This window comes from Xiphias gladius, chromosome 5, assembly GCF_016859285.1.
Source record: "Xiphias gladius isolate SHS-SW01 ecotype Sanya breed wild chromosome 5, ASM1685928v1, whole genome shotgun sequence".
NCBI lineage: Eukaryota > Metazoa > Chordata > Actinopteri > Istiophoriformes > Xiphiidae > Xiphias > Xiphias gladius.
In genome coordinates this window covers 4,325,236-4,339,942 of record NC_053404.1, presented here as the reverse complement: position 1 = coordinate 4,339,942, position 14,707 = coordinate 4,325,236, and the positions used below count along the sequence as shown (strand labels likewise).

General features: G+C 39.4%; 1 protein-coding gene across 6 annotated transcripts in view; it reads right to left on the bottom strand.

Moving 5' to 3' along the window:
* kcnh2b (potassium voltage-gated channel, subfamily H (eag-related), member 2b) overlaps positions 1 to 14,707 on the bottom strand; it is a 221,154-nt gene that overhangs the window by 6,686 nt on the left and 199,761 nt on the right. For 4 of the 6 annotated variants that reach the window (XM_040126771.1, XM_040126774.1, XM_040126775.1 and 1 more), the window contains exons 11-22: positions 14,534 to 14,628; positions 14,156 to 14,296; positions 9,928 to 10,127; positions 9,721 to 9,783; positions 5,249 to 5,501; positions 3,317 to 3,510; positions 2,988 to 3,090; positions 2,577 to 2,728; positions 2,265 to 2,409; positions 1,975 to 2,164; positions 622 to 727; positions 272 to 379 (exon numbers count right to left, since the gene is read on the bottom strand). In XM_040126771.1, the coding sequence (XP_039982705.1) occupies positions 272 to 379; positions 622 to 727; positions 1,975 to 2,164; positions 2,265 to 2,409; positions 2,577 to 2,728; positions 2,988 to 3,090; positions 3,317 to 3,510; positions 5,249 to 5,501; positions 9,721 to 9,783; positions 9,928 to 10,127; positions 14,156 to 14,296; positions 14,534 to 14,628 (1,750 nt within the window). The remainder of the gene's footprint in view (positions 1 to 271; positions 380 to 621; positions 728 to 1,974; positions 2,165 to 2,264; positions 2,410 to 2,576; positions 2,729 to 2,987; positions 3,091 to 3,316; positions 3,511 to 5,248; positions 5,502 to 9,720; positions 9,784 to 9,927; positions 10,128 to 14,155; positions 14,297 to 14,533; positions 14,629 to 14,707) is intronic. The other 2 variants (XM_040126773.1, XM_040126772.1) reach the window with 2 other exon arrangements.

Sequence of the window (14,707 nt, the reverse complement as noted above, 5' to 3'; positions counted from 1 at the left end):
CATAAACTAGCATGATATAATGAATATATTTAATACATATTTAATTTGTAAATTGCTCTCAGAAAATATATATTTCACAATTTTACAATAAATTATTGTTATATAATTAATCATTGTATGTATAATTTAGTGTTTCTAATTTATATTCACTGGAGACCAATGACAGCATTCAGTCAGCAACAAGCTCCAAAGAATACAACCAAATGTATTAATGCCAAGACAATAAAGTGAAGTATGCAAAACAATCATTTTATTGCTACATGTGCTTCACCTGTGATAAAGAAGCCAGGGTGTCTGTCTCCAGAGGTGTAACAGGCTGAATAAGCCTCTCTCCTGGACCTGGACCTGGTCCTGGACCGGGACCAGGGTAAGGTGAGGCCTGCGGAGGAGACATCTTATTTGTCTGCACGAAGTGGAGCCTTCTGTCTAACATAGCCTGAGTCAGTCTCTAATAATAGTACAAAACTGTCTTTCATCCTGCCTCCTGTTGATTAAGGGTCTTGATCTTGCTCAAAAAAAGATGCTTCTACGTCCATACCCTGTGTGTGTGTGTGTGTGTGTGTGTGTGTGTGTGTGTGTGTGTGTGTGTGCGTGTGTGTTTGTGTAAAAGTGTATTATTACCCGGGGTGGTGTGGAGACAGCGCTGTAGGCAGGAGGAACCAGAGCCATCTGTCTCTGCAGCAGCTGCATGATCGCTCCAATGTCTGTTGACATGCGACTCTCCAACCTGCACACAGCATTGTAGTAGATGATCGACTAATGATTATTACATGTAAGAGACATTTAGACTCTATTCATTTGAGACTTTATTTCATTTTATTTATTTCATTGAATACATTAATACATAATGTATTCCTGCTGATGTTATCTAGGATATTTAGTACTCTATAATTAAAGGAAATGTATGCTTTTTTTATCTTCTTGGGTCAAAGTTGAACCAGGAAGTTGGTTTTTCAAATGTAATCGATGCTTAACAGACAGACTACTTATAGTTATAAGTCATCTCCCCAAATCTCAACTGTGAAGCCTGTGTGTAAAATGTCATCATAGCAGGTAGGTATGATGTAAAAACTATGAAAGTAAGACCCTCCTGGAAAATAAGACCAGCTTTGACTGCTATCAGTTAAGCAATCAAGACTACTAGTAACATCTGCATCTGCATAATATTTCATCTACCTTCCACTTCTTACATAGACTTTACATTCTAATTATTACACTTTTTAAACATTGTTTTGCTTGTACTGCATTTCTCTTGCCATCCTGCTGTTATTCTGTAATTTTTGTTGCTATAAAAATTAATTTTCCCCGCAGGAGTTATTTGATCTTTTTAGTAATCTAGCATCTTGGTCTATAATCACACTTTGGAAATAGATAAATGTGTTATACCTACATATAGGAGGTGTATGTTTTACCATCAAGTCTGTTGGGTCCTATCTGAGGCTCATATACAGCTAATTAGGACTAATTCTGCTGATCTCCTAGGCTCTGTTCAACTTTCTAAGGTCCAACAGAGAATTTACCATATGTTCACATATTTACTGGGGGGAGGAGTTCTCCCTTTACACACCTCTACTCCCCATCCAAATTTCCTCACACAGATCCTCATCCTGCTCACACATCCTATCCAGCAGAGGCATCCAGTCAATAATTTGTTAAAACTCTTTGCATTCAGCTGGAGTCTCAGCCCGCTATACAGCTATTACCCAGCACATGACTCACAGCCTGTGATTTCAACAAGACCTGACAAAGGATCCTCATCCAGGTAAAGGATACAGGGGTGGAAAACCCTTTTCTTCCACTGTGGTGGAGAGAGGAGGCTCCATTCGGAGGCGGGGACCTACATATTGTCTTTCTACAACAACTGATTGACCCAAAACAAAACACAAAAAAGCCAGAACAGCCAAACCAACATGCACATGCACACGAATCAGAACACAGACATACACACACACCTAGACATCTAGCCAGTCTTACCTATTGAGCTGTTTCTGCAGCAGGTCCAGGCGTGTGTCCAGCTGGTTGCGTTGCTGGCGGCTCAGGCTGTGTAACGGCGTGTTGAGGGGTGGCGGGGAGGCAAGGCTACAGCTGGGAACCTCTTGGTACTGTCCACCCCCCCGACTCTCCCCCCAGAAACTAAAGATGTTAGACACACCTGAGAATGCACCTGTGGGAGAAAAAGACAGGTGGGAAAGGACAGAGTGAATATGTACTGTATCACTTTACAGTTCACAAGGATATGGGGATACTATTTAATTCTATTTTACCTGACAGGGCGTTGCAGGTGTTCCCAGTCTTGGGGTCTCCATCACCCTCGGTGCTCTCATTAAAGTTCATTGGCGTGGCCTGAGCGTGTGGGTTACCTAACATTGCAGGAGGAGGGGCTAGGCCTGTCGCAACTGATTCCTCCCCCTGTAAGAAAAGTCCATCCAAGGCATTAAAACAGTTATTATTGTGCAGAGGGTTTTTTTTGCATTTAGGTCAGCGTAGAAGTGGTGGACAAGAATGGCAAATACAAAAAAAAAATAATAATTTCAGCGTAAAAAGTACTTCAATGATTATTCAAAAACGAGTTATACCTCATCACCACTGGAGTGAGAAGACACTGAGCTCCGATGTGCTTCCCACTGCCTCTTAGATGCCTCCTCCTGTTTCCGGTTGTTAGCTGCCTCCCTCTTTCTTCGTCTCACAGACTTATGGGACTTTTTAATTTCTCCTGCATCTGCATCATCTAGACAGACGTGTGCAAGGAAAGATTAAAAAAGAGGGAGACTAGTCAGTCCAGCTGGATCAGGATTTACTCTTCAAAGATGACTTATAGGGGAGGACTGCCAGAAAAACCAGTGGCATGGATAAACTTTATCATCAAATGAAATTTACTGAACTTGTGTTTCCTTAACCACTCCAAAAGTCTGATAACTTAAAGTTTTTTTAATGTGACAATTAAAGAAATTATCTATGCAAAATATGAGCAATGGAGGATTGGTTACCTTTTTCTGTACGGCGTCGGAATGATAACTTGCGTCTCCGTAATTTGTTGAACCCCCCACAGCTGGAGTCGTCACTGCTCGGAGAGCCTGGGATCATGTTGGTCTGAAAGGAGAAATGACCAGCATTAAATGGTCATTACTCAAAGAAACAATGCAGGGATGCATTCAGTACATGGCTAATCTAATTGGAGAGAGTATAATAACAGAGCTTTAATAGAACAATCATTCAAATGGTCAAAATAGCTCCAAGGCTTTCAGGGTGTATGTCTGAGTCTGTGTCACTCCTTTGTGACCTTCACATTATATCTAGGTTGAATTTGTAAACTCACATCTCTGAGGTTGAAGGTGATTTCCAGGTTGTTCCAGAAGTGGTCTGCAAACTCAGGATACATGTCCAGCACCTCCAGAACGTCTTCTCTGAAGATCTTATGGAGGTCACAGTAGGTTAGAGCCCTCACATCAGCGTTGGATTTACCCGGTCGGGCATACAGGTTGATAGGCTCACCAAAGATGTCATTCTTCCCTGGGGAAAGAGAAAAGACGGAGAGCCTTTATAGATACAAATGGTGGAGGGAAGTAACTAAGTACTGTACCGAAGCAAAATTTCGAGGTGTTTGTACTTTATCTGAGTATTTCCATTTACTGCTACTTGTCATTTGTACTTCTCCCTACACTACATTTATTGGAAAGCTATAGTTACTAGCTATTTTTTCAGTTTAAGATTTTACATACTGTAGAACAACATATGTTGAGTTTATACAATCCATTGTTAAGGGCTAAACCAGTGGTTTCCAATGGGGGATCACTTAAATAACTGTTTGAAGCCCATAGAGGTCAAATTATTCAATACTACACAAAAAAGAGAAAAGATTAGAGAAAAACAAAAATTAAAACTGATTAATATATTAGGACGTTGTATTTTTTTCTTTCCTCTCCCATGAATCATCTCATGATCCGTAAGATACCTCTGTAATTTAAATAAGTAGGATTTTGAATGCAGGACTTTGCAATGATCTACCTTCTTGCATCAATGTACTGGCACTTTTACGTAACTGAGCTGAAGAAGCCTTTCGGATGAGAGGTGAAACGTCTTTAAGAACCTCAAGCAAGTCTAGGTGCCTTCGTATAGCACTTAGAAATACCATGACCTGGATGACTGAGAATCTTCACAGACATCTCAATACTTCTTCCACCACTGAATAAAAGACACCATAACATGGGAACTTAAACTAACTGGAAAGATGTTACTTTATGAGAAACAGTACCTTCAGTGGTGACCTATTTCTGCACAAGTAGCCAATAAAACCATCTTTTAGAACAACAAATATACAACACAATACAGGAAAAACTTTGGTGGATCAACTGAAATATCACTCATGATAATAAAGCTAACTATTATTTTACTGTGATATTTGTAAGGTGTCATTAAATGAAGGAGTTTAGGTTTTTTTTCTGTACGTCTGTGAGTTACGTGGGATAATTTATATATTTTTGAAATGACCTACTTTAATGATCTACATATGACAATGGCGTGGGACCAGTGTAAGTTGTTAAACCATAGGTCTTTTCGGGCAATACAGTCAAATGGATATGAAACGTCATATGCAGGAGCACCCTAAAGAGGTCTTCAGTTATGTTCTTCTGAAGCAACACTGAACTATTTGGAGTAACTCTCTATGCTCACCAGTTGATGGCGATACCAGCTAATGCATTTTCCATCAGGCATCGAGACCTGTGCCTTAACAGAGTCAACACTGTTAAAGCCCTCTTGAAAAAGATAATTAAGTCTACACCAAAAAGAGGAAGCAACTGTGCAACAACGTCATCTCACAGGACCTAGGTAGAGCCGACCTGCTACATATTTTCCAAAGTCCTAAATTAACATTGGAGGCTGTGGAGCAGTGGCGAACTCGTGCTTGAAAATTAAAGCTACTGTCTTACTGATAAGACCATAGATGCCAATGTTGGTGAAGGACTCAGGGAAGCTGTGTTGAGCTGCAACCTGCATGAAGTAGACCTACAGGCTGAACTGTAAAAATTGGAAATTAAATTAATTACAAATTCAAATCCAAATTTAAAGCTTAGACTGAAATGTTTATATTTTCAAGAGAGAAATATTTCCAGATGTTGTCACTATACTTTCTTCAGCATAATTTAGTTGCTAATAACCTGAAAGTTAATAAGTGGACTGGGGTAAGGAGGTAAATGCAGTCAGGAAGACATACAGGGGAACTGAAAACTTTAAACATTTTTTTATTTACCCAAGATGGCTACCACCACGTCTCCTCTCAGTATCTCTATGGATCCCCTGGATATAAAGTAGAGGGCAGTGAGGACGTCCCCGGCGTGGACCAGTGTGTCACCTGGGGGTGCGTGGGTGGTCTTGAACTTCATGGCCAACGCCCTGAGGCAACCCTTGGTGGAGCCTTTAAAAGCCTTACAGTTCTGCAGCAATGTCCGGTTCAGATGGAGGCAGATATCTGCCTGGAGACACTCGGGGAAACCTTTCAGCACCTGGGGAGGGGAGCGAGGGAATGAGGGCGCAGAGGGAGGGAGGAGACAAGGACAAGGAAGGAATGAGGGACAGACAAGAAAGGGAGGACAGCAGAAGGAAAACAGAAGGATAAAAAAGCGCAGAAGAGGATAGAATGTAAGAAAAAATAGAAGATACAAGAGGGAAAAAGGTGAAAGGAGAAGGAGAGGGAGGAGACAAGGGAAAGAGAAGGAAGGGGGACAGGTGGGAGAAAGAAAGCTTATGAATTGATAGAGAAAGGTTACATCATTACTGATACATGCTCTTAACTGATTGACAGGTACGTTAAGTTCAGAACATAAAACTTATGTCCAATAAATGTCACCGGTTATGAAAGCTTTAAGATGAATAATAAAAAGTAAAGTCTTTAGCATCTTTATTGCCTCCCTCTTGGTGAACACTCATGGGACATTAGCTTTTCAACGTTATTACACCAATCCGCAAATAAACGTGACAAAACTTAACTGCCTATACTGTACATTTATCAGAAGATATTGGTACTAACCATCAAAGAAGCTGCGGTTTTAATTTAATTTTTTTTTTTTTATTTCTTTAAAAGGGCCTATGCATTGATTTTTAGAGCTCCACAGCAAAATGATTTCAAACAGTATTTCAGAGGGCCTCCTGAAACACAGTCAGCAGGCCCACAGAGTGCAATTACTATGAAGAACTGGTGCAATTTTAATGAGTTCACTGCAGCCATTGGAAAGTCCCGGCTCTTTTAAGCAGCAGGCTGTGGGCTTCTCTTGTAACTCTCTGGGTGACTGCACAGACTAGAACTGTAGCTAAAACACCTCACATTTCCTTTATCCATCCCAAGCTACTTTCTTTCATTTCAGCCTTCAATGGGCTCCCTCTTCATATCTCTATTGGCCACTCTCCATTTTTTCTCTTTCGTCATTTGTCCTCTTTTCATTTTCCATCTCAGTCTCGAGTTACTGTCTCTTTGCAGGCCTCGTTTCTTGTTTTCTCCACACCTTTACTTTTTTACTCCAGGAGTCATACCTTTTTTTTTCTTTTGCTATTACTTCTTGTCAACTCTCCTCACAATTGAAAACCTTATAAAATGTTTAAACGTCTGGCTTGAAGACAGTCAAACACGTATACATGAAAATAAATTGATTAACCTCTCAATTGAAAGCTCGCTTTTTTGAATTTTAATAATATCCTACCATTACTCCCTGTACACAACCATTTTGCAGATTTGCAGGCTGCCGGGTACAACCTCAAAATGTGCTCAAGTCAGATTTCACAGGCCAGCTGTGTTAGTTAAATGGTGCACTTAGCAGATGTTTAAATGTTGAATTCCAAGGCTACACTGTTATCGTTTCATATAAAATGTTTGCTGTCACATTACTGTGGACTTTGCTGACATTACTGTGAAGCCTCTGTTTAGTCTGGAACAGATTTGTTTTTAGACTTTTTTCCCTCTTTTTCCTAGCCTATGCGATATATAGCCCATTACACCATTATACACCTAACCTAATACACAGGCAAGTGACTGTATATACAGTATGGCATACTGTATATACAGTTTCAGAAGTGTTGGGACACAATTAACTTTTTTTAAATAATATATGTATATGCATATATGGTGCATTTACATACATTTAAATCAATCTAGTAAATAATAAATGATGATGAAACTGGTAATCGTGTTTTCCATAATAATGGTAATTTATGATTGGTATTACTGTAGCAGCCTCATTTGTCATTGTCATTCTGTTGCCATGAAATTTGGTACAGATATTCATGGTGCCAAGAGGATGCTCCCCAGTGACTTGGTGATCTTTTGACTTTTCCTCTGGCGCTACCAGCAGGTCAAGTAAGGTTTTTCCACTGTAAGAGGGTTAGTCACACCAGCTCGTTGAAAGTGGGTTTTAACAGCGCCACACAGTAAGGCTACTGTTAAAGAAGCACCACTAGCTTGTGACAAACACATTGCACTTCCTACACCTTCCTCACAATAAAAGCATCCCACCGGTTTGTCAGTTAAAAACTTTTAATGTGAAGCGGCCACAGCACCAAAGGTTAGGTTTGTATTATCAGTAACTTAACACAATTAATCTCCGATACGGCTGAAACAATGAACAGCAAAATAAGGCTGATATCATAGACATTAAAGACCATCATAAACTTCAAGGATAGCAGAAATCTTTTCAGTGAAATGTTTTGCCATATACGTTCAAAAATTTCCATTTGATCATTCTGAAGGTATTCTGTCTGCTTCCACTGCTACATCTGAGATGCACATTTGGCTGTTGCTATGCTTAAGCAGAGTCAAAGGAAAAAAAAAAAATGTATTCTCTCTTTATTGATCTCTGCAAGTGTTTGCATAACACCATGTGTACACAGTAGGTGTAGAGTGAGCAGCACGTTAGCAGAGCAGCAGCTTCAGTGGTCGGTTTTTTCTACACAGGATGCATTCAGGCAAAGTACTGAGTTGTAGGTCACCTGCATTTTGGCAGCACTCAGAGCCCAACGCAAAATCACTGTAGCTACATGAGTAAAACACAGGAAAATAGACTTGGAGCGCAAAAATATACTTTGCTCACGTTTGACTCACGCTACATGCATATCATGTGAACCCTTAACGAAGGCTGTGTTGAATAAATGCATGCATATCTATAGGATCAGATGTGTGTGACAGTGACGATCGAAAACAACTGAAATGGAGTTCAGAGGTCAGCTGCAAAAGACCAACCTGTCAGCTGATTCATTAAAATGCAAAAGGTACAACAGACTTGTAGAAAACATAGATCACAACACTCCTGCACTCAGTTTCTCATCAGTGCTGCATTATAATTATCTTCATCTTCGTGAAATAAAGAGGTTGTAGCTCATTGACTCAGTCGTGGAGACAGACAGACAGACAGACAGACAGACAGACAGGGTCTACTCCACACAATAATAATCATCATTAATGTAAACATTCTCTAATCCATTCTGCTCAGCACTTCACTGGGCCTTTAAGAGAGCAACATAATGAGGGAAGAGTAGGGGGCTGAGACTGGAAAGCACGTTCCCATGGATGCTCATCAAATTTGTTTTCTCTCTACTTCAGTGCTCACTTATTACACTGAAATGAAACAAGATTTCACTGATGGAATATTGTGCTTGCGCAGGGACTTCGCATCCAAACAGAGTTCCTCTGCGCTTCTGTAATGCTTCACAGAAAATAATGAGGTGCTGTTTATTCTCCGACTGGCAATTTTTTAAATATCTGGATGCTGGAAAGGCTTTGTGTGTTATGAGCAAAGATATTTTTAAAAAGCACACTTTTGAGCTGACATTATGAAACTTACACTGCAGTGAAAAACTGTAGCCTCTAAAAATACCAGGAGTTCTGAATCAATTTGTGTAGTCTTGTAGATCCCTATATTTTGTTCACATACACTACACATGATCTGTTATAAATAATGATAACACAGATGATAGCCACTGGCTCATGCACAGCATTACGTGTTTACATCAGCAGATCTCAAGTGCTACATGCTTATAATTACAGTGTGTGTGTGTGTGTGTGTTCACATGCATCTGTGGTTGTGTGCATTTGTGTGTCCAATGTCACATCTGAGTTAAAGCCTTCATGTCACGGATACAGAGAAATAAAAGATGTGACTGGGACTGTGGCCCTGTGTGTGTGTGTGTGTGTCTGTGTGTGTGCATGTGTACGTGTGAGCAGCACCATCCTATAAACTGTGACTCAGAGAGTTCAGGTTGAGGTTGACTGTATACAAAAAGCATGTAGAAAGCACTCTTTAAATCTCTGTGTGTGTGTGTGTGTGTGTGTGTGTGTGTGTGTGTGTGTGTGTGTGTGTGTGTGTGTGTGTGTGTGTGTGTGAGCATGCATGGTGTTGTTTGTGTGCTCTGATAGGTCTGATGCACTGTATCTCTGTGTGTGTTTCTACTAGTGTGTGCAAGCAACTGTTTCTAAATGCATTTGCGTCATCACATTTGAGTAAGTTTAAGTCATATATGTTTCTTTAATGTGTGCAAATAAACACATATCTAAGTTTAATCAACGTGCCTGTTTGGAAAAAGAGTGTATTAGCCTTCATGCATGTGAACAAACTGATGTAAGTCCATGAATGTTGCAAAGACTCTAACCTATTTATTTGCACCTCTTTGTGAATGTGTGTGTGTGTGTGTGTGTGTGTGTGTGTGTGTGTGTGTGTGCATATTATTTATGATACTCACATCATTCCTATTTTCTCTGATGGTGTCGGACCATGCATGCTGAGACAAAGTCTTCCAATCATCCTATTAATGCACAACGCAGGCTCAAAATACTCCTCTAGCCTTTGTATGTGTGCATGTGTGTATTCATGTGCAACACTAATTCATTAACATGAACAGACTAGGTGTACACACACAGGATCTAGGTGAATGAGGATCAGTACTCACAGCATTCATGTCAATGCCATTGGTGTAGGACCAGGCATGTTGGAAATACTCCTCCAGCCTCTGCCTGAGTGGGTTGGGGATCTGATGGAAACGGATGAACTCCCTGACTCTCAGCATCTGGGTGTGGTAGCGGGCCGTCCCTGAGTACAGCCGCTGGATGATGGCTGACACGTTCCCAAAGATACTGGCATACATCAGGGCTGGAGGTCAGCGACGGGGAGAGGGTATGACATGACGTTTGGAAGTGTGAGCAGGGAGGACACGGGAAGTAGGCAGGAAAGGAGAGAATGATATATACATTAACAGAGAGTAAGGGACAAAGTGGCACTTCGTACATTGATATGACCTGATACATGTCTATCTGACTGTCTTCTCCATCTGAAAAGAAACATATAATTCAGTTCGACGCAAAGCAAAGCAAAAACATAGAGAAGAAAAGAGGAGAGAGATGAAATTTAGACAGCCGATAGTATAAAAATGGAGAATAACTTTACTAGCAAGCATCAGAGCTGTGTTGAAGAAAATATGACATATTTCCACTATATGTAAGTACACATATATAAATCTACTCAGTTTCTAAGACTAAATTTGTAAATGTACCAGTTCATTTGCAGGGACGGCTCCAAAAATGTGGCAGACAATCTACCCTGCTACCTCTATTTTTTTTTTTGGCTGGACCGCAACAGCGGGGCCAGCCCTTTAGATGCAAATGTCCGTGAGTGAATGACTGACCGAGTGATAAAGTTACAGCATTGGTCAGCCGAATACCGCGTGACTAAGTGCTGACCTTACACCATTAGGTCAGCCGGCTGAGTATTGGAGTTTACCCATTGGCCGTTGCTCTGTCAAAAATGAATTGGCGCAAACAGTTTCTATTGCGTCATGAGGGGGGCGTTTACAGACAGTGTTGCCAATTTATCGCCCTTGTAGCCAGATTTACCAGGTTTTCACAGCCCTTTACCAACTTTTCTTCACAAAAGCACCTAGCGACAAATCTAGCGACTTTTTGGACAAAACTTAGCCACTTTCCACAGAAGAGAGTCGCCAGTACTGCCCTGCAGGCGCAACGTTGGGCTTTCCCTCCGCAGGCACACCAAGAGATGACCCGCACGGTAGGTGCATAGACATGAATGCGCTTCTAACTATATCTCTGAATGATCATTTTACAAGTTAATATAGTGGAAATCCCAGCACACCCATCGTCTTTAACAGGATTTTTAACAGTGCAGAGCAGCAGCAAGGAAAATGCTTGGAAGTGACTGCAGGTTCACAAGTAGCCTTAATGGGCCCCATTTCAGTCACTGTTTCTTACTCGTTCCATTGTCTGACAACAGAAACAGAAAAACATGTAAATGAGAACAGCTCTATTGGGAATTCAGTTGTATTAATTTACTGTATATGTGAGCACAGAGAGTAGGAGAGAAGCAAACAGATAAAGGGCAGACCAGCCATATACTAGGTTCTGACCCAGTCTTGTTAAATGTCAGCTACTGTAAAAACACATCTATTTTAAACTTGCTCCTTCTTTTATCTAATTATATTAGTAACCTAAATTTATCAGGTCTTATTTTACAATTTTTAATATAATTTAATTAGGGTTTCTATGGTTCTCTGTCTAAGCACTTTTTAAGTACTGTATGTTAAGAAAAGTCCTATACAAATAAAGAGATTCCTATTGTTATCATTATGAAGACAGATAATAATATAACTGGATTATAGAAACACATTTTCCTTTTTACATTAGAGCATACAGCAGTGAGTGATATATAAATATGATAGACTGTTAAAAGGTTTTTTTTTCCTCATCCAAACCAAGAGAGTAAGGTTAGAGAGTTATATGCTGTACAGATTGTAAGGCCCTATGAGGAAAACATGTATTTCATGATTTTGAGCTACATAATTTGAACTTGATAGTACATTCTCTAAACTCAAGGGCCTGATGTGCCACATCCAAAAAACGAAGGCCATGATCTTGTTCGTAATCACTCTGCTCATTCAGTTGCAGAGACAATTTAACTTCAAGTAGTATAAAGTCATTAAAAGAAAGTTTCAGATCATTCCAAATTTATAGTAAAACAATACTTTGTGTTACTTTGTGTCCTCTCCATTGCATCTTGGGAAGGTAAAACTGTCATTTCAAACTCAAAAGGCTGCAAGTTGGAAGATACCCACTTGAAGATACATTACCCACTTGATTTGAGGCATCAGCAGTCTGAAATACACAAATGAAGTGCTTATCTCCAAAGTCATATAGCTTTTCGGTATGAAATTCCCTCTTTGTGTTTCTTTAGACAGTGTTTTTAGATAACCACTTAATTGTCTAAGTCACATTTTAGAATGCGTTTTTACATAGAAAAGGGACTCTGGAGTTTGTTTCCTGTTGCTTTCATTGCAACTGCGCTAAAAAAACGATCTCTTCAAAGCCTCTATGAAGAAGAGGAACAATTAAAATAGCGCTTTCAGTGTATATATGGGGATGCAAGAATTTAATTAAGATATATTTGAAAAATTTTGAATGTATCCTATAACATTTGTTAAAAGGATAAGTTTAACATGTTGATATTGATACTATAGCATTAAATATAATAGCCTCAATAGCCAATTTAAGTTGGTTGTATTTAAGAATTCTGAAAGTCGAACGTCTGGTTTTAACTGCAAATACCAAACAAGATATTTTAATTTTTACATATAAATTGTCAAAAACTTTACATAACTCATTCTTTGTTTGACCCATACAGTAAAAATCTGAATATGAGAAACAGATCCTTCCATCACTCCTACAAGTAACTTAAGAATTAAGCAGCTCATACAACTGGTTTTTGCATGAGGTTAGTCCACTAGAGGACAGATACAGCAACAGTCTGACTAATTTAAAAGGGTTTTGTCTGCAGAGGACAGTGTGTTTTATGTCATATCTTTCATGAGCCTCACTGTTCTGTCCTGTCTTCATGTTGGATCCTGCTAACCTCTCAGCCTCTGTCAGCTCCCATCACTGCCTACTTCCTCCACTAAAACAGCTGTGTGTGTGCATGTGTAAGTTTGCACATGTGTGTCACAAAGGACACAATTGATTTTTGCCTCAATTTGAATACATGTTTTAATGCTCATTGCAATTTCATAGTTCACTATCATTTTGGAATAACTGAACTCCAGTAATGGAAATATTACAAGCCTCAGGTCATTTTCTGGCTAAGCAAATGCCAAACTGTCTGGGGGAGGAGGATTGCAGCCAAAACTAAAAATAAAAACAGCAAACGGCCTCATTGACTAAGTGCCTCCAAGTCTTTGATTTTACCCTTGTTTAACTGTAACTACCCTAAATTAGATATTGCATTTACTACATAAGCAAATTGCAAATAATGAGTACTTGCATGCCACAAACAAGCCCTTATTTGTTTCTACTCACTTTTTAGACTGAGAACTACTTTTAAATATCATTTTTATTTTGTCATTCTGTGGTTTGCATGATTAGTGGGGTCCAGGGCTCTGTCATCCTACAAAGATAATTTGTCTATAGAAAGGAAGTTGGGTTGACAAGCATACAATGGGATGTTATAATCCCTTCTAATGGATTTTATTAGATAATAATGAATTAAAAATAGTATCTGTTGCTTTGTGTAACTACTGTAACTACAAGAAGAATATATGAGAAAAGAAAATCTTTGTGATTTAAAAGCAAACAACACCGCACTAATTGAGGCTACTTGTGTAAAGTAATTCCTGTTGTGCTGATTAGAGTCTCCAGAAAAGTTTAAGAAGAGAAGTAGATGATTTATCACAAATAATGCTTTCACACATTGTGTTATTGTGTAATTATCTGACTGAAATCCAGTGACATCCTAAACAAAGTCCAGTCACACTCGTCTCAACTCAACTTGCACATCTGTTTTCGGTAATAGTAGTTATCAGGAGCACCCGAGGTGTCTTATCTCACCATTGTTACACGTGATGTTTGATATGATCATATCTTTTTTAACAACCACTAAAAAGCAGGACGGTGGCTTTATCATCTTAAAACAACTGCACATTACTCCAAGGTTGGTCCTTTGAGCTCATATTACAGTTGGTAGGGTTGCCAGTGTTAGTTGATGGTTTACTAAACTGTGTTTCATGTACTTTCTGTCTCTCTTGTTTTGTTTGTTTTGTTTGTTTTTGTTTTACAATACTTTTCCCCCACCCAGGTCTGAAGCAAAGGTACAGTTACTTATATCATAATGTCAGTACTTACATCCTATGAGCATGACACAGATGGAGAAAATTTTCTCAGAGTTGGTGTTTGGGGATACGTTTCCAAATCCCACACTGGTCAGACTGCTGAAGGTGAAGTACAGAGCTGTGACGTACTTGTCTTTGATGGACGGTCCTGAACCTGGTGTAGGTGTTTACAGAAGTTAACCGAATATCAAAAAAGGTCCTTTGCTTACCAGAATGAAAGATGATAAACAATGATGATTCCATAATCGACTCAAATCAAAACACATGTATTTTATGTAGATTAAGTATGTCTTGTCAATTAAATTGCTTAGAATGAAGCAAACCAGTAGAGACAGTTCAGCTACTATGTTTCTAACCAGCATTAGCACTAAACTATTTGTCTTTTCAGTACCTGGGATGGAATCATTGTAGTGTTTTCCCAATTGGTCCCCTAGTGTGTGGAGCCAGCCAATCGAACCATTTCTCTCTACATTACCAATGGCATACCTGGAAAAAATAAAAACAGTTGCAGTATGATTACGCTGTATATAATTACTGATGTTAGCAATTATCTGGATGCTGCTGC